At 56.9% G+C, this 22,005-nt stretch overlaps 1 protein-coding gene across 7 annotated transcripts in view; it reads right to left on the bottom strand.

Moving 5' to 3' along the window:
• ADGRL1 (adhesion G protein-coupled receptor L1) overlaps window positions 1-22,005 on the bottom strand; it is a 58,475-nt gene that overhangs the window by 7,753 nt on the left and 28,717 nt on the right. For 2 of the 7 annotated variants that reach the window (XM_037727531.1, XM_037727532.1), the window contains exons 3-18: window positions 21,355-21,568; window positions 14,506-14,615; window positions 10,951-10,968; window positions 6,538-7,359; window positions 5,333-5,647; window positions 4,625-4,728; window positions 4,153-4,338; window positions 3,792-3,830; window positions 3,443-3,626; window positions 3,126-3,251; window positions 2,428-2,642; window positions 1,979-2,149; window positions 1,341-1,550; window positions 1,015-1,235; window positions 742-808; window positions 245-336 (exon numbers count right to left, since the gene is read on the bottom strand). In XM_037727531.1, coding sequence (XP_037583459.1) covers window positions 245-336; window positions 742-808; window positions 1,015-1,235; window positions 1,341-1,550; window positions 1,979-2,149; window positions 2,428-2,642; window positions 3,126-3,251; window positions 3,443-3,626; window positions 3,792-3,830; window positions 4,153-4,338; window positions 4,625-4,728; window positions 5,333-5,647; window positions 6,538-7,359; window positions 10,951-10,968; window positions 14,506-14,615; window positions 21,355-21,568 — 3,094 coding nt within the window. The remainder of the gene's footprint in view (window positions 1-244; window positions 337-741; window positions 809-1,014; window positions 1,236-1,340; window positions 1,551-1,978; window positions 2,150-2,427; window positions 2,643-3,125; window positions 3,252-3,442; window positions 3,627-3,791; window positions 3,831-4,152; window positions 4,339-4,624; window positions 4,729-5,332; window positions 5,648-6,537; window positions 7,360-10,950; window positions 10,969-14,505; window positions 14,616-21,354; window positions 21,569-22,005) is intronic. The other 5 variants (XM_037727533.1, XM_017497625.2, XM_017497629.2 and 2 more) reach the window with 5 other exon arrangements.

Genomic DNA, 22,005 nt, shown 5'->3' with positions numbered 1-22,005 from the left:
CTTTTGAATTTAGCGTCACTCTATGCAGTTATGCCCCTAAAACCACAGGTTGGACGTGCTAATGATACGCTTTCTAAGACCGATTAAGTAGGTACATAGTGAATACAATAAAACACCCCTCTTGATACTTAAAATTGCAATGTGTGTCACCAGAGTTGACAGCACCACCTTTTTGGACACCCTGGGAAAAGTGGGATCAGCAAGGGGGGTGATGGGGCAGGGGGCAGGCAGGGGCGGGGCTCACTTAATGTTGTCCAGGCGGCTGGAGTCAGGCTTGAGCACAGATGAGCTTCGGATCATCTTGTGCAGGGTCACCATGAGGAACACCAGGTTGACCTGAGGGCCGGACAAGGGACGGGCTGGGCTGAGAGTGGCCCTGCCTCCCTTAATGAGTGCTGAGGCTAGGGCCCAGCCTGGCAAAGTCTTGGCTGTAGCCCTCGCCTCTGCTGGGAGAACCCCGGACCTGCCCCTGAGGTGCCCATCATGTGGCAGTGAGCTGACTGGCATTTTACTGCCACTCTTGGCTGCTGGGAAGACAGGGCCCATGACCTGACACACGGTAGGGGCTCAAATCACAGTCCCCGGTGAGCAGCCCTCAGCGCTGGAGCTCCACGGACCCAGCGCACTCTTATTCTCTCAGCTGGTAGCTCAGTTCCAGTGTGCGGGGAGAGTGTGGGGGGCAGGGGCTGGGGTCAAGGCCAGCCTGGATGAAGAAAGATGAGGTGTCACCTCCCAACTCACCACGATAACAAAAGAGACGGGCCCAATGAAACTCCAGATGAAGTAATTGTCCACTCGGAGCCAGCAGCTGTAAAGGAAACAGGGCCGGGGTGTAGAGAAGCCGAGGGGCCATTCCCTGTGATCTGTGAAGGCCTAGGACTCTGGAGGCTGCAGCCTCAGCGATGAGGAGGAAGGGAGGCCACTGCCCTGAGGGTCCTGGTCCAAGGGGTGCCACGGAGCAGGGAACCAGGTGGAAGGAGAGAATAGGTACAGGGCCAGGAGGTGGCAACTCACGCCTTCTCGGTGCCATAGCTGCGGTAGTCAATGGCAGCCGCGATGCCCACCACCAGGGCCGGGAAGCAGTAGCCACCTAGGTAGTAGTACTTGGTGCGGGAATACTCGCTCTCAAACACCTCCACCAGCAGCAGGTAGAGGTGCACGCCCTCCAGGCACAGCCAGGAGAAGGCAGCCAGGAAGAAGTAGTGCAGCAGGCCGGCGAAGATGGGGCAGGCGATCTGCGGGGAGCACCGAGGGTGAGGGCTGCTGCCTAGGCAGGCGTCACCCTTTCCTGGCCCCCAACCCAGGCACTGGCCATCACCTGCCCTCGAGTCCCAGCCCACCTCATACTGAGTCTTATCGATCCCAACCAGGAAGAGTAGCTCAGCCAGGAAGAGGTTGATGCACAGGTTCTTGTGGATGGTGTTGCGGTCGGTCTGCAGCCCCCGCAGGAAGCAGAAGGTGGAAATGCAGATGGCCAGGCAGACCAGGGAGATCACGATGCCCACCCAGGTGATGACTGACAGCAGCAGCTCGTTGATGCGGCCCTGGTACTGGGGATAGGAGCAGGGGCACGCTCAGGGCCTTTGGTTTTGCACACTGGGCTCAGCCAGGTGCCAGCTGCAGGCAGGGCCCTGGGCAAGGCCACGGGCCTCGAGGACCTCTAGTGCTGCCAACCTGGCAGCCTCCACCCTCTGTACACAGCAGTGCGCTCACTTCCTCATGCTCTGGAAGGCTTGTGGAGAGATGACCAACATACCACCAACCTGCTTCTTCAGAGTGCCTTGGGAGAAGGTGGGACCACGCCACAGAGGACCAGAGAGAACCAGACGCGTGGCCTCATGCCCCAAGCAAGACTAGGGGCCCCCCGACGCCCACGAGGCTGGCCTCCCCGGCACTGCCCATGACCTCTCTAGGATGCCATGCAAAGCCAGGCCAGCAAGCAGGCCCGCCTGGAGAAGCAGAGTGCCAGCCAGCTTACGATCTCACGGTGAGCCATGAGCACGGCGAAGTTGGTGAGGTGGCTGCAGGCACACGTGGTATGGGTCTTGTTGGACTCCACCAGGCGGCAGCCCTGGGTCGACCAGTAGCCCAGCATGGAACGCTCCGAGTAGTTCCAGAAGGAGCAGTTAGCATTGAAGTGGTTCTTGTCCTGTTGTGTGGTGGTGCCGGGGTGTCAGAACTGGAGTCAGAACCAGGGAGTCCCATTCTGGCCCCCCCACACCTGGCTACAGGGATGGTGCCAAGTATCAAAGAAGTGCCTGGGTTTTGAGGCTCCGTTGGACACTCTGAGAGCTCGGGGGACAAATAGCCCAAGCCACTCAAGTGGAAACTTGTTCTGGAGGTGAGCACATCGTGTGGGGGCAGGTACACAGCCAGGGAACAGAGGGTACGGCAACCCCCCTGGAGGGAGGGGGCAGCTCAGCTCACCTCCAGGTGGGCCACGGTGAAGATGACAGGGTCCATGAGGAAGACGCGGCTGGACTCCTTGTTGATGGAAGCTGCGATGACCTGTGAGTTCACCACCAGAGAGGCACCCCCGGGGCCACCCGGGCCTGCTTCCCCGGCCAGCTTCACCGTGGCGTTCTCCGTGGACAGGAAGAGACCCAGGTTGTTATAGAGGATGAAGACAACTTTGACCACCCCTGGCGAGGACAGGCATGATTGGATGTGTCAGCATCCTCAGCTGGCGCACCTCCGTCCAGGCCCCTGGCTTCCCAGCTTAGCCAGCTCCTCAGCCCTTGGCCACGCTGGCCACTGGGACCTCTGAAGCCAGTCCACAGCTTAGGCAGGTGGGAGTCAGGGAGCCCTGTCCACAAGACCACTGTTCAGCCGAAAGCAGTTCTCAACAGCAGGGCAGTGATGGGACACAGAGGGGCTGGGCCTCCGACCCACCCATTCTCACCGTGTCACCTTGGGCAAAGCCCTGACCTCTCTGAGCTGTGAGGCCCAGGAGCCAACTTGGCAACTGCAAGGCTCACCCTCAGGCAGGGGACCCACGAATCCCCTGAAATTTTACACTAGCATGGGAGAAGTTCAGGACCACTGCCCTCCATAAATGGCGCAGAGACAGTGGCACAGGGCTGATGAGGGGCTGCCTCCCCACCCGAGGCCCCAGGGGCACTGACCATTGCGGCTGTTCTGCTTGATGGTTTTGGCAGACAGCTGGATGGAGTTCTTTCTCGGGTACTCCTCCTGGGGGAACACCAGCTCCTGCACCTGGCCCTCTGTGTTCAGGACTGTGACCTCCAGGACTGTGGGGACAGGGGAAGGCAAGGCACACACAGTTGGGGTCTGTTACCAGTCCAGGGGCTCAGGTTGCATAACGAGACCCTGTGGCAAGATGCCCAAGGTCTGGGTATCCCCCCTGTGGCCTCCAGGCCAGAACCCTGTGGTTTAAGGTTTGTGTCTGAGTTTGCCCTGGGTGACTGACCGCGGCACTCACCCACGTTCTCCTTGGCAGCCAGAAAGCGGGCAGGTTCCCTGACGTTGTCAGCCAGTAGGAAAGCACCCTCCTCCAGGACGTCCAGGAGCATGGTGGCTGTGTGCACCTGCTCTGTGGCGTTCATGTCCTTCCAGGACTCCAGAGCTTCTGGCCGGAGCAGATTGTCCACTGTCTCCACCACAGCCTGCACAAGCAGGGGGATGGTGCTGTGAGGCCCCCTAATACCCCCTAATTTCTCTGGGTGGGCTCTGTGTGCCCTCTTCTCAACCTCCAACCCTATTCCCTGGCCCCCCACAGCCCCCATCAGCTGGAGCCCATGGTCCTTACACTGGAACCCCTCAGGTCTTACCTTGATATAATCCTTGCAAGTTCTCTCTCGCTTGTGCATCTAGAAAGAGATGGAAGTGATGTCAGGCCAGGCCCCTGGGTGCCGGTTCCCTAACCCCAGTACTGTCATATCTGGATAGCTTTGTCGTCTATGGCTACCACTGACCCAGGGCTGAGCTATGAGCAAGACATTTCTTCAGGGATCCCCAACCCCCAGGACCATCTGGGGCAGCACAGGAGTGACACCCAGCAGTCCTTGGGGTTCCTTCCTCTCTGAGAAGTGAGTGGGGGTGGCAGCCGGGCTGGAAGGTACCAGGTCAGATACTTCCGGAGACTGGGGGCAGGTGACCCCGCACCAGGTCAGCCCCACCACCAGGCCCCACCTTGTTGTAGTTCTTGCCAGCTGACTCGCGCTCGATGGGCCGAAGGGCCTGCAGCTGGGCGTCCAGGATGTCCAGCAGCTGCTCCATCAGCTTCACAGAGGAGGAGACGTCCCCTGCGTAGATGGAGCCCCGGGTGTGTCTGGCCAGCTCGCTGGCAATGTTGGCTGCATTCTCTCCACTCTTGATCTGCATAAGGTGGGGGGTGGGGAGGGAGAATCCAGGTCTGTCAGGGACCATCCTGCCCTCCCTGGGTTCCCTGGCCTGTGCAGCCTCTCCCATCTTTCTCCGCTTCCCCGTCGCTGTCTGCCCTTTCCCACCCCATCTGTCCCTGCTCCCTCTGTGGGCTGGGGAAGTGACCCCACAGTCCTGCCTTCCAGACCTGCGAGCCCGTGTCTCCCCAGTTGCTCCATAACCCCCGCTGGGCCCTGGGCCCGAGCACATATGCCTGCCTTTGAGGGGCAGTGGCTGGTACCTTCTGGGCCACCTGGTTGACCCAGGGAGAGGTGCAGTTGCTGAGGTCAGGGCCCCGGGGGTTCCAGAGCCCCAAGGCTGGTAGACACTGGAAGGAGGCAATTCCTGCAGGGACAGACAGACAGGAACAGACAAGGGAGCCAAAAAGAAGAGAAGGATGGGATGAAGAGGGGGAAAGATGATGGAGCAGGGGACGAGCGGGCAAAGAGAGACATGAGGGAAACACAGAGAAACAGACATGAAGCGGGCCAGACAGTCAAGAGAGGCGCCACTCACTTCCTCTTGAGCTCTCCCTCTTGCCCCGTCTTTGCCTCCAGAATTAGAACCTTCCATCAAGGCTCATCTCAGAATGCACCCCCCACCACCACAAAGCACCTGCCAACCCTCCCCTCAGATCTCCAGGACACACGGCCCCACCCTTTTCGCACTTCAGCTGGCCACCCATGTAAAGCTGGCTGTTCCTGGGCTGTCCCAGGTCAGCCTGAGGCCAGGAACCCGGTCACCTCCTGAAGGCTCCCTGTAGGTTCTGCAGGGGGGCCCAGGGGCACTGGCTGAGTGGCCTGTGTGCAGGGCTCTGCTGGTCACTGGGGATGACCCCTGCCCTCAGAAAGCCCCTGCCCCAGCGGACACCACCACCCACCCATGCTCATCTGTGCTGAGCCCTGGGGGGCATGGCCCCTAGCCCCCTGGCCACAGCCTCTGTACTCACCTCGAGTCCCCTTGGGGCAGGGCCTTTCCACCAGCATTCCCTGCTGGGTGGCCGGCCACTGGACCCGCCGTACCTCTCGGGGCTCGCAGAAGAGCTCAGGGGACACATGCAGATTCGGGGCTGGGGGTCGCCGGGTGCTGGGGGCTGGGGCTGTGGCTGGAGGCAGATCAGGTCCCAGCTGGTTGATGGCACCCACTGGGTGCGTGGTGAGGGGCGCCCGGCGGAGTGGGGTGGTGGCTGCAGGCGAGGCTGTGCTGGTAAGGGGCGTGGGCCTGGCTGTGGTGGTCGTGCTGAGGGGCGGGGAAGTGGCTGGGCCTGGAGAGGGGATACAAGACAGGGTCATCCCCATGCTCAGGGCCATGCCACAGCGTGCCTGGCTAGGCAGGGGTCCCAGACCATCCTAGCACCTTCACCACCTCCTGAAGGGGAAACACATGTTGGGTCTCGCTGGGTCTGGTTGTAGATCTCCCCTCGCCTCTCTGTGCCCACCAAAGTCCCTTATGCCCACAGGACCATATAAAGTATGAAAGGGTGGTAAAAGTTCACTATGTGTACCATAATATCTGAGAGAATGATCAGGAGAGAGGCGCCTTCCTGGGTCCAGGTCAGCCCCACCACTACCTACCATCCTCTTTCTAGCTGACCTCGGCTTCTGTAACCTGACTACGCTGCTTCCCTCTGGTGAGGCCTCGGCTCCCCATTTTGCAAACAAGATGGGATTAGACTGGGCTTCCTGGAGCTGTGGGACTGCACAGAGCTGGCAGGGCAGCTAAGGGGTGCAAGAGAAGACTGGAGTTGCCCCCAACCCAGTCAACATCAGCAGCTCAGCTCTTTGGTTTTGTGGATATTGGACTTCCACCCAGGATTTTGGTGGATCCAAGGGGGTAAAGGTGCCCAAGCCCTCGGGAGAGGTAGTGCAGTTCAATGGTTGGGAGGCTGGGTTCAAATCCTCAAATAACTTAATCCCCTACCCGTGCAGGGCCTCAGTGTCCTCATGTGTAAAACAGGGCAGTAAGGACCCCTGTGTCATAGACTGTGAGGAGATGAGTTAATGGCTGTGAAGTACTTAGAACAGCCTCTGTCACATGCTGTGAATTTCCTTTACCTCCCAATCCCTAAGAGCTCACAGGATGGGGTTCCCCACCCTGGGACCCAGAGGGTGGGGGTCGGGGTGGGGTGGAGACAAAAACAGGCAGGCTCCATGCCTGGAAGTGAGTCGTCCTCACCAGCACTGGGGTCGGGTGGCCCGAACTCCAGGCTATAGCGCACCACGAAATAGTTGTTCCAGACATACAGCTGGTTGTCCCGAGGGTTGTAGTCGACGGAGGAGATGAACTGGTAGGGGTTGGGGAAGGCAAGGCTGACAGGCTCCTCGCGGTTGGCATTGGTGTTGAAGGCATAGTCCACGCGGTTGCCGGCCGCCTCACTGTCGTCGTCCACGTACACAGAGCGCAGCACGTACAGGACCCCACACACCATGAAGGCGTTGGACGCAGAGCGCTTGTCGTAGCCCGTCTCCCACGTGCCCTCGAAGCGCAGCGTGTAGGGGTTCAGCTGGCTCACCACCAGCCGCCCGTTGTTGCCCTCAGTCGCATAGATGACCCACAGCCCATTCTCGTCTACCGCCAGGTCGATGTCGGTCTTGCCACCCCAGCGGTAGGGCGAGGTGTCGTGGTAGTTGGCGGTATTGATGACCGTCTCCCCACTCTTGATGCGCGTCCGCAGGTCATACTTGACAATGTTGCGCGTGCGCTCCTTGTTGTAGAAGACAGCGCCATCATAGACCACGAAGCCTGTGCCATCCACGCGGTTGGGCAGGCGATAGGTGGTGGTGTGGCGGGCGGCCACGTAGTCCTCCCATGAGGCGTACTCAGTCAGCGTGTCCGTGCGGTAAGGGATCCAGGGCATCACATAGATGCGGTCACCAGCCTGCAGCGGGTCCTTGCACCACGCGCCAGACTGGTGCTCTGACTCATGTGTCGAGGTAGGCTCAAGCACCTTCTGCAGGGTCCCTGGGCACACGAAGACTGGGCAGGGCAGGCGGGAGGGGAAGAGATGGGAGAAGAGGGGCAGAGGTAAATGGGAAAAAAGAGAAAGAGGGAGGAGAGAGGCAAGTTGGTCACGCTGCTGGGTGGGGAGCCAGGTCGTCCCCTCCTGCTGCTGCAGTCACGGTTGCTTGGTAGGGCTGGTGATGGGAAGGGGGTTTCCGGGCTGGGACCCGACCCCCCTCCCCCAACCCTGCCCAGCTGCCCCTCTCCCTGGAGATGTGAATCCTGGAGGCCATTAAGAGTGGGGTTAGTGAGGGGAGGTGGTGCCCTCTTCCCTTCCCTGGCTGCTAGAGACCCCACAGGCTGGGGAGGAGTTTGGCAAGAACCCTCCCAGAGGTGGTCCCATGTGATTTAAGTGGGGGCAAGTTCTCCCCACTACAGTCTGTCCAGGGACTCAGCACCCGGCCCCTTCTCCCTCCTCTCTGCCACCTAGGGAAGAGCTAGGGTCCAGGGTCCCATCCTTCACCAACCACACCCAATTTTTTTTTTTTTAACTCTACTTTCTTCCTCCTGCAAAAATTGCAAGGTAGAATGATGTTTCTATACCCACTGTGGGTGTCAGGAGTGTCCCCCTATTCCAGGCTGGGGGAAGGATAGGGGTTTCAACTCTCTCCCCAGGTTCCTGATGCAGCCTGTGTCTCACCCCGCACCCAGTACCCACGAAGTCAGTAGCTGAGGAAGGGATTCCCAGAGGCAGCTCCCAGGCTAGGATAGGGAACAGAAGAGTCTGGCCCCTCCTGGAGGGTGCCCTGCCCTGCCCCCAGCCGGCAGGGTCTCTCATGGGGTTTGGCTCAGCAGCAGACAGTGGCACTGTGCACAGGGGTGGGGGTGGGGGTGGGGACATGGAGAGGAACAAGACTCCCGGGAGAGTTGGGGAGGGAGAGGAGAGCTGTGCAGAGGGAAGAGAGACAAGGGGATGTGGGGACTTGGCGAGATCCTGGCTCCGTGAGAGGCCGCACTGGAGACCACCTGGGAAGAAAGGGTTAGTGCTGGCGGAGGAGAGAGGGGTGAGCAGAGAATTCACTCCAAGTCCCAGGCCCGACTGAGGGTCCCCTCGGGGGGGCAGTCCCAGGTCCAGTTCGGAGGGGGCAGGGGAGGGAACCAGGCGCTAGGATAAAGACCCAGCCCGCCCCAGCCAGGCCCCCCACCTCCCCTGGCCCGGACCCCGATTTACCTGCGACCATCCCCGGCTCGGGAGGAGGGACCAAGGCAGCGCTGATGTCAGAAAGGTGGGGGGCCCCGCCCCACCCCCCCAATCCCTGAAAAGGAGGAAAACCTCAACTGCATCTCGTTGGCCGCTGCTGGCCAGCCCACCCTTGCCCAGTCACGTCCCAGTGCCACCTACTTCTAGCCTCCCCTTGACTGATCCGGGGGTCAGTGTGGCCAGACCCCCCACCTCCTCCCAAAGTGCCGACATCCACGCACCCCTCCATCCAGGATGGCTGGGCCTCCCTTACCTCCCCGCTAGCAGAACCCACGCACAGGCCAGGGCGAGGGCACTGGGGCGAGGGTGGGGGGTTTGCAGTGAATTCTCTGCTCCTGCTTGGCCTGTCACCAAAGCAGCTGGCCCCGAGGGGAACAGGGAGGGTTGGGACCTGGCACCAGCTTGGGGGTCAGCCCAGTGGCAAGATGAGCTTGGGTAAGAGATAGTCCTCATTCCCCACTACCGGCAGGCTTGGGAGGGAGAGGAAAGGCAGCACTCCCTTCACAGCACTGGGGACAGGGTGGCTCAGGGACCCCTGGCACGAAGCAGCCAGGAGCATGTAGTTTTTGTACAGGGAGGGGAGTCTGGGACACAGAGCTGGGCAGGATCCAGAGTGACCCTGGCTTGGGCCCTGGCAACTGGCCATCTCCCTGTCCCTGATGCCCCAAGGGGTTGGCCTGCACCCTCCATCCAGCACACTGGCCTCTGCCCAAGCCGGTCACCACCCTGCCCCACCTCCCCCCGTGAGGTGTGTGGCATCTGAGGGGACGTGTTTGTGTGAAGGGGAAGGTGGGAGGCCTCAGAGCCTAACCTGGTTAGAGGGTCTCGGGAGGAAAAACGTGGTTAGAGGTCAACCCCAGGGAGAGGGGGAGAAGATGAGGAAGGGTCTGTCTGGGGCCTTGGACAGCAAGGCCCCTTCCCCAGCACCAAGCTCCCAATCCCGCCTCTTCCCTCCTTTGCCCCGTCACCCCACCCGCCCTGCCCTGGCCCTCGAAGAGAAAAGCTCCAGTGGTGTCGCATCCAAACCAGTGGGCCTGCAAGAAGAGTGGCTGGTGCTGGGAGGGAGAGAGACTCCAGGAGAGAGAGCGGAGAGTGGAGGGGTGCGGTGAGGGGGCGGACCTCAGGCCAGTAGCCCAGGCCTCTCTGAGATGGGGGAGAGGGGAAGACGGGGAGGGGAGCAGCTCAGAGGGACCCTGCCCCACCTCCTTCATAAGGGATGCTCCACAGACCACCGTAATTTCAAGGCAAAAAGGATCCCTAAAGGCCACCTCCTCCAGCCCTGCCCACTGCTGCCAGCCTCAGATGGGTCAATTTCCCAAAACTTCCTGGGGAGGAAATGGTCATCCCTAACATCCCACCCTAGAAGCGCCCCTCAGCAGCAGCACCCGACAATAATGGACAGCCCCATCCCATGCACTAGGGAGTTCTCTGCCTGAAATTACAGAGTCTGTGGAAGTCCCCAGACTGTGCACCCCCGCCCGCCGCCCCTCTCCCCTGGTCCTCTAACCACAACAGCCCAGAAGAAACCCTGACTGCAGCTTTGCAAGTGTGAAAGAAACAGAAAACACGCTCCCCCACCCCTCGCTCCCCGCTCCAGGATGCCCGCCCCCACCCCCTCGCCCTCATTTTTCATTTTTTGGCAGGCTACCCCCTCCCAGGGCTGGGGACAGCTGACACCCCTCCCCAGGGCTGGGCCCCCAGCTGGTCAGAGATGGGGATCGGGTTGGGGGTGGGGAGGACTGGTGCTCCGTGCTCCAAAACAGCTCTGGGCCTTGGAAACGTCAAACCAGAAGGAACTTAAGCCACCAGGAGCCCGAGACATAGGAGGAATCTGCTCCCCAAAAGGAAAACAGTAGTGTCCCCTCCATCCCGCCTCCCCTGAACCAGAAACATGTTATAAAAGGTGCAGGGGAAGGAGGAAGAGAGAGGGGAGAGACAGAGAGAGAGAGAGACAGCTCACCCGGTGCCCCAGGGGGGGAGCCGGGGAAGGGAGTCCCTCCCTCCCCACCCGCCCTGGATGCTTATACACTTCTCCTGAAGGAGGCAAAAGAAGTATGAGAGAGGGCCAGGTCCCCCGAAAGGGCCAGGGACCAGGAAGGAGGGACAGAGACAGACAGAAACAGCAAGAGAGAAAATCCTGCCCAAGCTCAGAGAGGAGCTTCCGTGGGTATCTGGAGGGTGGAGATGCCCGTGGCCGCACCAGGGCTGGCCCCACTGGGAGGACAACCCGGGGTGGGGGATACCGACCGGACCGAGTGTGGGTGGGGGAGAGAAGAAGGGGCCGGGAGGGAGGGCAGGTCACATAAGTATGGTACAGGTAGAACAAAGTGTGAGTTAGGGGTTAGCATTGGTAACAGTGCGTTTACCTTTCTGCTCCACTTCTACTTTAAGCATCGGAAGAGAGAGAGAAAACAAATTGAAAAAAAAATGTGCAAGAAAAAAAGAGAAAAAAAAAGAGATTAAATTGCTTTCGTTTCTTTTCTGGCAACACGCCCCCTTTTCCTTTCCTTCCTCGCTCCTGCTTCCCCAACCCCTTCCGTAGCATCAGTTCAGGCCCCCGCCCCCAGGTCCCTTCCTCTGAGGGGAGTCAGGTGGGGCAAGAGGGTGCCGGGGAGACCGTCAGAGGGACGAGGGGGACACACACAGGAGGGAAGAGACACAGAGACACAGGGGTGGAAGGCGGATACAGGCAGGCAGGTGGACAGAGCCCTCAGGTGGGAGGGGGCACCTTTGGTGCAGAGGGGACAGCAAGTGGGGAGCCCCAGGTGGGAGGTGGGCTCTGGTCAGAGGGGGCACCAGGGAGTGGTGGGGTAGAGGAGCCACTCGGCTTCCTTCCCACCCTGCCTGCTGCCCTCCTGCTAGAACCAGGGGCCCCAGGGGAAGGGGTTCAGTGTCTCCCAGGGCCTGGGCCCCCACCCAGCCGAGAAACAGGCTGAACTGCTTCCCCTTTGTGCTGGCCTCATCCAGGTCCAGCTGACTTCCCCCAAGCCCTCACAACCCAGAAGAAGCAAACACAGAGAGAAGGTGGCAGAGCCAGACACAGAACGACAGAGAGGCAGACAGGCGGATGCACCCGGGCCCCAGAGAGACCCAGGGTCGGGGAGACGGAGGCAGAGAGGTGGGGGGAATAGGGGACACAGACTGGGCGGGACAGCAGGTGGGGGCACAGACAGCTCCCAGGCTCCCCCGGGGCAAGCCCGAGGCTCAGCTTCTCTGCTTAACCCACCCAGGGCCCAGGGGCCCAGGAGCTGGGAGCTCCGCCCTGCCTGCTGCCCTGTGGGCGGGCGGCACCTGGGGGAGGAAGGGGCACGGTTAGACTGTGCTCAGCTGCAAAGCAAATCCAGCGTTAGTAGGGCTTGTCCAGTGTGTGGGAGGGTCCCCACACATCACGTGCCCCCTGCCACCCACACCAGCACTGGGGTCACCCCAGCCTCTGAAGCCCTGGGCCAGGTTACTGCCCAGGCTGCTCCCCTCTGCATCCCTGGCACCTCAGGAACTTCTAACCAGAGGGACTGGTTCTCCTGGCCCCTCTCTGAAGGTTCCATCAGGGAGCTCTGCAGGGTGGCCTCTGGCTCCCTTTCCGGCGCCTCACCCAGGGCCTAGCACTCAGTACATGCTCAGCGAACATTTGGGGGGACAAGGGAGTGCCTGGCCTCCCTGTCCTCTTTTAACTCCAGCCTCCTTCCTCTGGAGGATCAGGAGTTAGCTCTGCCCCCAACATCTACAGCGTATGTGTGCCTCCTGTCTCCCCTAGGGCTTAGGCTACCTCTCTTCCATCAGACAGGCGGCTGCCCATCCTCTGAACTGTCCTGCCCTCCGTCCCTGGAGCCCGCCTGTCTCTGTGGGTTGTGGCCCCTGGACCACACTCAGGGCCTCGGCTCCAGGAGGTCTCTCAGCTCCTCTCCTGCCCTACCTTCTTTTCTGCTGCTTGACCTGAGTGTCTCGTCTACTTGCTTTGGCTTCCACTTGGACCACGGAGGTTTTTTTGCCCTTTATCTCAAGAGAAGTTGGGTTCATGATCCATTATTATTTTAATTTCTATTACCATAGCAATAATCATAATTGACAAGAGGCATTACAAGAAGTTGCAACAAAAGCAAAGACTACGAAATGTCCAGCACTCACAAGGGGCCAGCCACTATGCTAGGTACCTCATGGGCCGTCTTTCAAGAACCTGTCTACAGATGGGAAAACTGAGGCTCAGTGACGTGAGGCCACATGGTTGGCAAAAGCAGAAGCAGGCACCATTTCCTTTGCATCTAAAGCTTGGGCACACACAAGGTTGACACACACTGTCGCTATTCCTTGCAGCTTCCCAGGGAAGGTGTTTGACCCCCCTACACCATCACAGATGAATAAACAGGCTCAGCTGGCTTAAAGGGCATTAGTACTATTACTGAGCACATTCTGAACCAGGCATGGGTCTGGGCGCTGGGGCGGCAGATGAAGATGAAGCCTCTGCCCTTGGCAAGTTTACACTCGACACTCAAAACCCTGCCACCAGGAGCGACTCTGCGGTCGGCCCTGGGCCAGGCACTTCTCACACATCATCTCTCGAACTCACACCTCCTTCCATAGTGGCTCAGGGAAATTAAGTAATTTGCTCAAGATTTCAAAGACAAAAAACTCAAGAGCCCAGTTGAGCCTTGAAACTACACCCATCTGACTGCCCCTCTATGCTGAGCTCACTGCCTCCCGGCCCCCGCTTCCCTGCCATCCCAGCCTCGGGGGTCGGCCGTGTCCCCAGTGCTGTGGGGAGGCTTCAAGGAGCAGATGGGCATCCCCCTCGGTGGTAGCTGAAGGCCTCAGGTGCTGAAAGGAAAGGACGAGGAGTAAAAGAAGAAAATTATGGAAGCACAGAAGGGATCCTGTTTCCCCAGCATCGAGTCACCTGCGAGGAGAAATCAAAGGTTGGCAGGGAAGGTTGGGGTGGGATGGGAGAGGAGGGAGAGGGCCTCTTGGTCCCCAACCCTGGCCCGCCACACTCAGACACCCTGGTGGCCCTGCTTCTCCCCACTCTGCCCGGAGGCCCTACCACCAGGCTGGCTACATGGAACCCATTGTGGGAGGAGAGGGGAAGGGATAACGGGAAGGAGGGAGGAAGGAGAGAGGGCAGGAAAAAGGCGATGTCAAGGACAGGGTGCTGAGGAGGAGAGACCCTGTCTTTGTCTGCTCCCCTTGGTCAGGTGCAAGACAGCCAGGCTTCTGGCTCCCCAGATCACTTTCTTCATGCCACCCTCAGTCAAACATGGCGGCACTTCCTTTGCAGACAGGAAGTGCTACGTGATAATGGGGAAACCAATGGGGAGCTATGAATCTATTGAAAATGTTCCCCAGGCCTTCACCCTGGATCTGCCACCAGGCCTCAAAGGGTGGTCTGCCACTCTATGGGTTTATAGTCTAGCTTCCATGATTGGGAAGGGGCGTGTGGGGAGTGAGGGTGCCTACAGAAAGAAGGTGTTGAGAGGGGCAATGGGGTGAATGAGAGGAAGAGAAGGTGGATGAGAAGGGTCAGAAAAGGAAGGGATGTAAGAAGAGAAGGGAGGCAGATGGGCAAGAAAAGTATCGAGGCCAAGGGAGGAGAGAGATGTAAGTGTGCCAGGCAGCACACAGGACCACGGCCTGGAAGTGTGGAAATGAGCACAGGGTGCATGAAGAAGCAGGGTGAGGGGGCTGGGGTAAGGAGAGCTGGGAAAGGTGCTTCCACAGGAGGGGACGGTCTGTGAGGCGGGGGAGCAGGCACTGAGTGTGGACAGTGGTGTCTGGGAGAAGAGAATGTGTGTTGGAGGGAGCAGGCCTGGCTGTCCCCCCTGTGCCCAGGCCCCATGCATGTGCACACTTGTGTGATGGGTCAAGGTGTCTCCTCCTCACTCACTCATGGGGGAAGGGCCCATGTCTGCACAAGGAACAAAATGACTCACTGTAGGGGACACAGTCGTACTGCACCTCCAGGTACTTGTAGGTCCCAGGACAGGGGTCAGGAAAGGCATCCGAGCCGGCAACCACCACGCACTGGGTGCGGTTGTTACACCTGTGGAAGAGAGACAGGGCATTGGGAAAGAAAGACATAGAATGGGCTGGGAGCAGTGCATGTTCCAAGTCAGGGTGTCACAGACTCCTCCAAATTGGGAAGAGGCAGTGGAGCTGAAAACCAAGTGATATAGTTTGTATCTGTGTCCACACCCAAATCTTATGTTGAATTGTGATCTCCAGTGTTGGAGGTGGGGCCTGGTGGAAGGTGACTGGATGGTGGGGGCGGTTTTTAATGAATGGTTTAGCACCATCCCCTTGGTGCTGCTGACATCTGGTTGTTTAAAAGTGTGTAGCACTTCCCCCGCTCTCTTTTTATTTTTTATTTTTTTGAGATGGAGTCTCCCTCTGTTGCCCAAGCTGGAGTGCAGCGGTGCAATTTCAGCTCACTGCAACCTCCACCTCCCGGGTTTAAACAGTTCTCGACCTTAGCCTCCCGAGTAGCTAGGATTACAGGTACGTGCCACCATGCCCAGCTAATTTTTTGTATTTTTAGTAGAGACGGAGTTACACTATCTTGGCCAGGCTGGTCTCGAACTCCTGACCTCGTGATCCACCTGCCTCGGGCTCCCAAAGTGCTGGGATTACAGGCATGAGCCACCACGTCCAGCTCCCCCCCGCCCAACTCCGGCCATGTAAGACGTGCCTGCGTCCCCTTCGCCTTCTGCTAGCATTGTAAGTTTCCTGAGGCTCCCCAGAAGCAGAAGTCGCTATGGCTTCCTGTACAGCCTGCAGAACTATGAGCCAATTAAACCTCTTTCCTTTATAAACTACCCAATCTCAGGTATTTCTTCATAGCAGTGTAAGAACAGGCTAACACAACAAGCCCAGAGGCCTTGTGTGGGCACTGTTTTCCATTTCCTGCCTGCTCTCTCTTTCCCATCAGGGTTCTTCTACTTTCAGCCCCAGCACAGCATCATGCTCAGGGCTGAGAAGGAGGAGTCACCCCTAAACAGTGCTTTCCTGACCAACCCTCATCACTTTCATTCTGAGTATAGCCAACACTATTATATCCTTGGCAGTTTTCTTTACATGGACTTTAAAGCCCCTTCATTGTTCAATGGAGAGTAATACATGTGAAGCCGCACACGTGAGGTGGTGCCTCTGCAGATACACGATCAATGAACTGTTCAGGGTCCAGCTGTGTCCACTTCACACCATCTCGTGGATACGTCCTACCCTTTGGGCAGTGCTGCTGTGCAGACTTATAGCCAGGGCAGCCAGGAGAGTGCGTCCCCTGGGAAAAGCCATTCTCAGTTCCCAAGAGGGAACTCCTCCAAGTCACTGTCAACTTCCCAAGGGGCTGGTAGCATGTAAGGGGGAACGTATTTAACAACAACAAAAAGATGTGTCTCATCTGCTGTCTGTCTCTCTGTCCCCTCTGTCAGGGTCTCTGTTCCTTGCAGCAGGCTGGGGCTAGGCCAGGCAGGACACAGGCATGGACACAGTTTGAGACGTTTCCAGACAGGTATGGAGCAGAAGAGGCCCTGTGTCTCCCCTTCAGTCCTGCTGTTAACCAAGGGTACTGAACACAAGCAGACACTCAAGAAGGGACTAAGGATCTAGCAGGGAGGGAGAAAAAGGTGGGGCAGGAAGGGACATGGGAAGGTCTATATCCATCCGCCTCACCCTCTTCTTTAAAAATAGAGCACTGGCTGGGCGCGGTGGCTTACGTCTGTAATCCCAGCACTTTGGGAGGCCAAGGCGGGCGGATCATGAAGTCAGGAGTTCAAGACCAGCCTGACCAACATGGTGAAAACCCATCTCTACTAGAAATACAAAAATTAGCTGGGCATGGTGGCGCACGCCTATAATCCCAGCTACTTGGGAAGCTGAGTCAGGAGAATCACTTGAACCAAGGAGGCAGAGATTGCAGTAAGTCGAGATCACACCACTGCACTCCAGCCTGGGCAACAGAGCGAGACTCCATCTCAAATAGTCAATCAGTCACTCACTCACTCACTCACTGGGATCAGGTGTCATGGTGGCTCACGCCTGTAATCCCAGAACTTTGGGAGGCTATGGCGGATGGATCATTTGAGGCCAGGAGTTCAAGACCAGCCTGGCCAACATGGTGAAACCCCATTTCTACTCAATATATAAAAATTAGCCAGGCGTGGTAGGGCACACCTGTAATCCCAGCTACCGGGGAGGCTGAGGCCACGAGAATCACTTGAACCCAGGAGGCAGAGGTTGCGGTGAACCAAGATAGTACCGCTGCACTCCAGCAGCAAACGATTCATAAATTTTAAGTTGTGTGCTGTTCTGAGTAGCCTGATGCAATCTCATGCTGTATGCGACGTGTCCACGCTGGATCTGCTCCCTGTCTGTTGTCGCTAGCAGTCATCTCATTTATCTGTCGACAGTCACAGTATCACAGTGCTTATGGTCAGGTAACCCTTATTCTATGTAACAATAATTTACTACTAAAATGTATTATTGTTGTTAGTCTCTTACTGTGGCTATTTTATTATTATTATTTTTGAAACAGGGTCTCACTCTGTCACCATGGCTGGAGTGCAGTGTACAATCTTGGCTCACTGCAGCCCCAGCCTCCCAGGCTCAAGTGACCCTCCAGCCTCTGCCTCCCAAGTAGCTGGGACTACAGTTATGTACCACCACACCCTGCTAATTTTTGTATTTTTAATAGAGATGGGGTTTTGCCATGTTGCCTAGGCTGGTCTCAAACTCCTGGGTTTAAACAATTTACCTGCCTCACCTCCCAGAGTGCTGGGATTACAATCGTGAGCCATCACACCCAGCCTATTTTATTTTATTATTATTATTGTTTAGACAGGGTCTTACTCTGTTGCCCAGGATGGAGAGCAGTGGTGTGATCATGGCTCACTTCAGCCTCTACTTCCCAGGCTGATTATTCTCCTGCCTCAGCCTCCTGAGTAGCTGGGACTACAGGCATGCACCACCACACCCAGCTGATTTTTTTGCATTTTTAGTAGAGATGGGGTTTCGCCATGTTGCCCAGGTTTGTCTCGAACCCTTGGGCTTAAGTGATCAGCTGGTCTCGGCCTCCCAGAGTGCTGGGATTACAGGCATGAGCCACCGCATCCAGCTGTGCCTAATTTGTAAATTAAATTTTATTATAGTTAGGGATGTATAGGAGAAAACGTGGTACATATAAGGTTCAGTTGCTCTCTGCAGTTTTAGGCATCCACTGGGGTTCTTGGAGCATTTCCCGAGTGGATAAGGGGGGACTACTGTACCCAAAATAATTTAAAACCAGTGTTAGAGCAGACCTTTGTACATGCATGCTCCCAGCAGTGTTATTCACAATCACCAAAAAGTGGAGGCAGCCCAAATGTCCACCAACAAGTGAATACCTAGGCTAGGTGCAGTGGCACATGACCATAATCCCAGCACTTTGGGAGGCGAAGGCTGGCAGATCAATCGAGGTCAGAAGTTTGAGACCAGCCTGATCAATATGATGAAACCCTGTCTTTACTAAAAATACAAAAAATTAGCCAGGTGTGGTGGTGCATGCTCGTAGTCCCAGCTGCTTGGGAGGCTGAAGCAGGAGAATTACTTGAATCCAGAAAGCGGAAGTTACAGTCAGCCGAGATTGTGCTATTGCACTCCACCCTGGGGGACAGAGCGAGACTTCATCTCAAAAAAAAAAAAAGTCTCCAGGCATGGATGTGGAGCAGCGGGGGAGACAGGACTGAGGCCCCCCGGCAAATCCTGGATGGGACTCCAGAGGCCTCAGTGTACTCCCTCAGCCCCAGTAACTGTTTTGCACGGCATTCCCCATGGAGATTGGAACTGGGCCAGATGCTGTACTAGGTGCTAGAGAGATGATGGTAAGAATGCAGTCCCCCAAAGCTGGTGTTGGATGAAGTCAGCAGGGAGAATCTGGAGAGGCAGGAGGGAGGGGGCTCTCAGGGAGGGGGTGCACAGCCTAACCAAAGGCTGGAGCCACGCAGGGGTGACAGGAGACAGGAAGCAGGGAAGAGGGGCAAGATTCCTGGAGAGGAATGGCAGTTTAAGACACAGAGAGGAGGAGGAGATGATGAGGCGCCTGCAGCCCGGCCCAGCTGTCTCAGCCACCTGAACACTCTCACCCCCTGGCCAACCTCTCCTGCTCTCCTGGGGCTCTCAGTGATCCCCCAGTAACACATTTTTGGTTTTTTTGAGACAAAGTCTTGCTCTGTCACCTAGGCAGGAGTGCAGTAGCGTGATCTTGGTTCCCTGCAACCTCTGCCTCCCGGGTTCAAGCGATTCTCCTGCCTCGGCCTCCTGAGTAGCTGAGACTACAGGTGCATGCCACCATTTCTGGCTAATTTTTGCATTTTTGGCAGAAACAGGGTTTCACCATGTTGGCCAGGCTGGTCTCAAACTCCGGACCTCAGCTGATCCACCCGCCTCGGCCTCTCATAGTGCTGGGATTACAGGCGTGAGCCACCCGCCTGGCCTTTTTGTTGTTGTTGTTTTTAAGAGACAGGGTCTCACTCAGTCACCCAGGACGGAGTGCAGTGCTGGGATCATAGCTCACTGAAGCCTCTAACTCTGGGTTCAAGTGATCCTCCTGCATCAGTCATTTGAGTAGCTGGGACCACAGCCATACACCAACATGACTGGCTAATTTATTTTTTAGTTTTTAGTAGAGACAGTGTCTCGCTATGTTGCCCAGGCTGGTCTTGAACTCCTGGCCTAAAGCAATCCCCCTACCTTGGGCTCCCAAAGTGCTAGGATTACAGGTGTGAGCCACCACATTCAGCCTGGGTGTAATTTGAAGGAAGGGCTGATTGGCTCTATATGGACTGACTGTGGATGTGAGAGAGGCTTCTGAAGATTTGCACACGTGATGCCTCAGCCTGGGGCAACCCCTCCAAGCTCACACACACAGTCACACACTCAAAGAAATACAAATACACTCCCAGTCAACCACACACACTCGTCCACATACACACATCTACCCACAGACACATTTAAACACACAAAGACACAGCCACACCCATCCACCCCGACAGATGCTTACCTATCCACCCCACCCTTCAGACATGAAAACACACGTCTCCGCCAGTCAAACACACTAACACACATGCTCACACCCACACCTGCTCACATACACTTAAACATACTCAAACACTCAGACCTATAACTACATATTCACCCACAAACACATACACCCATATTCACACACACACCCCAACACACCCACCCACCCAGAATACACAGTCACTCATAAAAACAGACACAAAGACATATGCTTAATCACATTCATCTGCACACACCCATACCTGTTCACACACACTTAGAGACACACTTAGTCACAAAAACACATTTAATCGCACATTCAAAAATGCACACACACTCATACTCAAATACACTGGCCGGGCACGGTGGCTCACACCTGTAATCCCAGCACTTCAGGAGGTCAAGTCAGGTGGGCGAATCACCTAAGGTCTGGAGTTCAAGACCAGCCTCGGCAACATGAGGAAACCCTGTCTCTACAAAAATACGAAAATTAGCTGGGCATGACGGTGGGTACCTGTAATCCCAGCTACTCTGGAGGCTGAGGCAGAATTGCTTAAACCCTGAAGGTGGAGGTTGCAGTCAGCTGAGATTGCACCACTGCACTCCAGCCTGAGCAAGAGAGTGAGATTGTCTCAGGAAAAAAAAAACACAGACAGTCACACTTATAGATACATGCAATCACAGACACATTGTTAGTCTTACACCCTCAAGCACTCACCCCACACGCAATCACTCACACGCCTGTGCTTCCATCATCTGTGCTCAGGTTTATCCTCCCTGGAGAAGCCTGATGACCTCTCAGATCTGGGATGGGTGGGTGGGGTGGCTCATGCCTGTCATCCCAGCACTTTGAAAGGCTGAGGCAGGAGGACTGCTTGAGGTCAGGAGTTCAAGACCAGCCTGCGCAACATAGAAGACCCCACTTTTACCGAAAATAAAATTAGCCGGGCATGGTGTGGTCCCAGCTACTCAGGGGGTTGAGGCCGGGGGATTGCTTGAGCCTGAGCAGTCAGAGCTGCAGTGAGCTGTGACTGTGCCACTGAATTCCAGCCTGGGCGACAGAGACCATCTCTCAAAAACAAAAAAAGTCTGGGATAAAGGGACAAGTCCTCCCATGACACCTTCGCTCTGTCCTGCCATTCTTTATATTTTACAAGCTCCAAACTGCCCTTGCTAAGGCTGGGCATGGTGGCTCATCTCAGGCCTGTAATGCCTCCCTCCTTTGGGAGGTCGAGGCAGGCGGATCACCTGAGGTCAGGAGTTCAAGACCCGCCTGGCCAATGACAAAACCCTGTCTCTACTAAAAACACAAAAAAATTAGTCAGGCGTGGTGATGAACACCTGTAATCCCAGCTACTTGGGAGGCTGAGGCAGAAGAATTGCATGATCCCAGGAGGTAGAGGTTGCAGTGAGCTGAGATCGTGCCACCGCACTCCAGCCTCGGTGACAGAGCAAGACTCCATCTCAAAACCTGGCTAATCTTGGGATGGAAGCTTTGGAAGTAAGAGGCTGGTGGGGGAGGGACTTGCCAGTGTGTGTATGGGTATAGGCCTGTGTAGGGGCACAAGCTCGTTGTGGGGAATGGACTCAGTCTTATCCTCTGTTTGTGCAGGGCCCAGCACCTAGTAAGTGCTCAGTAAACGTGTTGAATGCATGACAGAAAGATGAATGGTGAAGGGGCGTACCAGCAGATGTCCAGTGCTTTTAGGTGTCGCTTCATCCATGAACTGTCCTGAGAGCCCACTCACCTCTGTGACATGATCTTGAAGGCGTCCGGCAGGTAGCACTGCACATTCTCCATCTGGAAAGGGTCAGCGTCGCAAATCTTGTCATCTGTGCGCCCGTAGTTGGCGTTCTCCACCATGATGACGTCACTGCCGGGGCACCGCAGCTCGATGGGGTAGCCTTCACATGCCAGCTCCCGGCGCATCAGCCCGAACGGGAGCCCAGCCCGGCTCAGGCCTGTGGGGAGGGATGGGGACGGTGTCACTCCTGGGCTTGGGCCTGGGCCAGGAAGGAAAGACGCTGCCTGCTGCCGAGGAAGCACCACCGCTAGCTCGGCTGTGTCCTGGAGGCCGGCTGAGGGAACCTCAGTTGATTCGGCTGTAGAATGGGCCTCTCGGTGTGCCCACCTGTGTAGTGAGGACATTAACCTGGCCCAAAGAGAGCCTGGTCTCTCAGCGCCTAGGAGGTGACATCTAAGCCTTTGGGATGCCCTACTTGATAAGAGTGTCTGATTTCCCCTGTAATCCCAGCACTTTGGGAGGCCGAGGCGGGTGGATCACGAGGTCAACAGATCGAGACCATCCTGGTCAACACGGTGAAACCCCGTCTCTACTAAAAATACAAAAAATTAGCTGGGCATGGTGGCACGTGCCTGTAATCCCAGCTGCTCAGGA

The sequence above is a fragment of the Cebus imitator genome, unplaced genomic scaffold, assembly GCF_001604975.1.
Source record: "Cebus imitator isolate Cc_AM_T3 unplaced genomic scaffold, Cebus_imitator-1.0 Scaffold234, whole genome shotgun sequence".
Classification (NCBI taxonomy): Eukaryota; Metazoa; Chordata; class Mammalia; order Primates; family Cebidae; genus Cebus; species Cebus imitator.
This window is presented reverse-complemented; position numbering and strand designations above follow the sequence as displayed.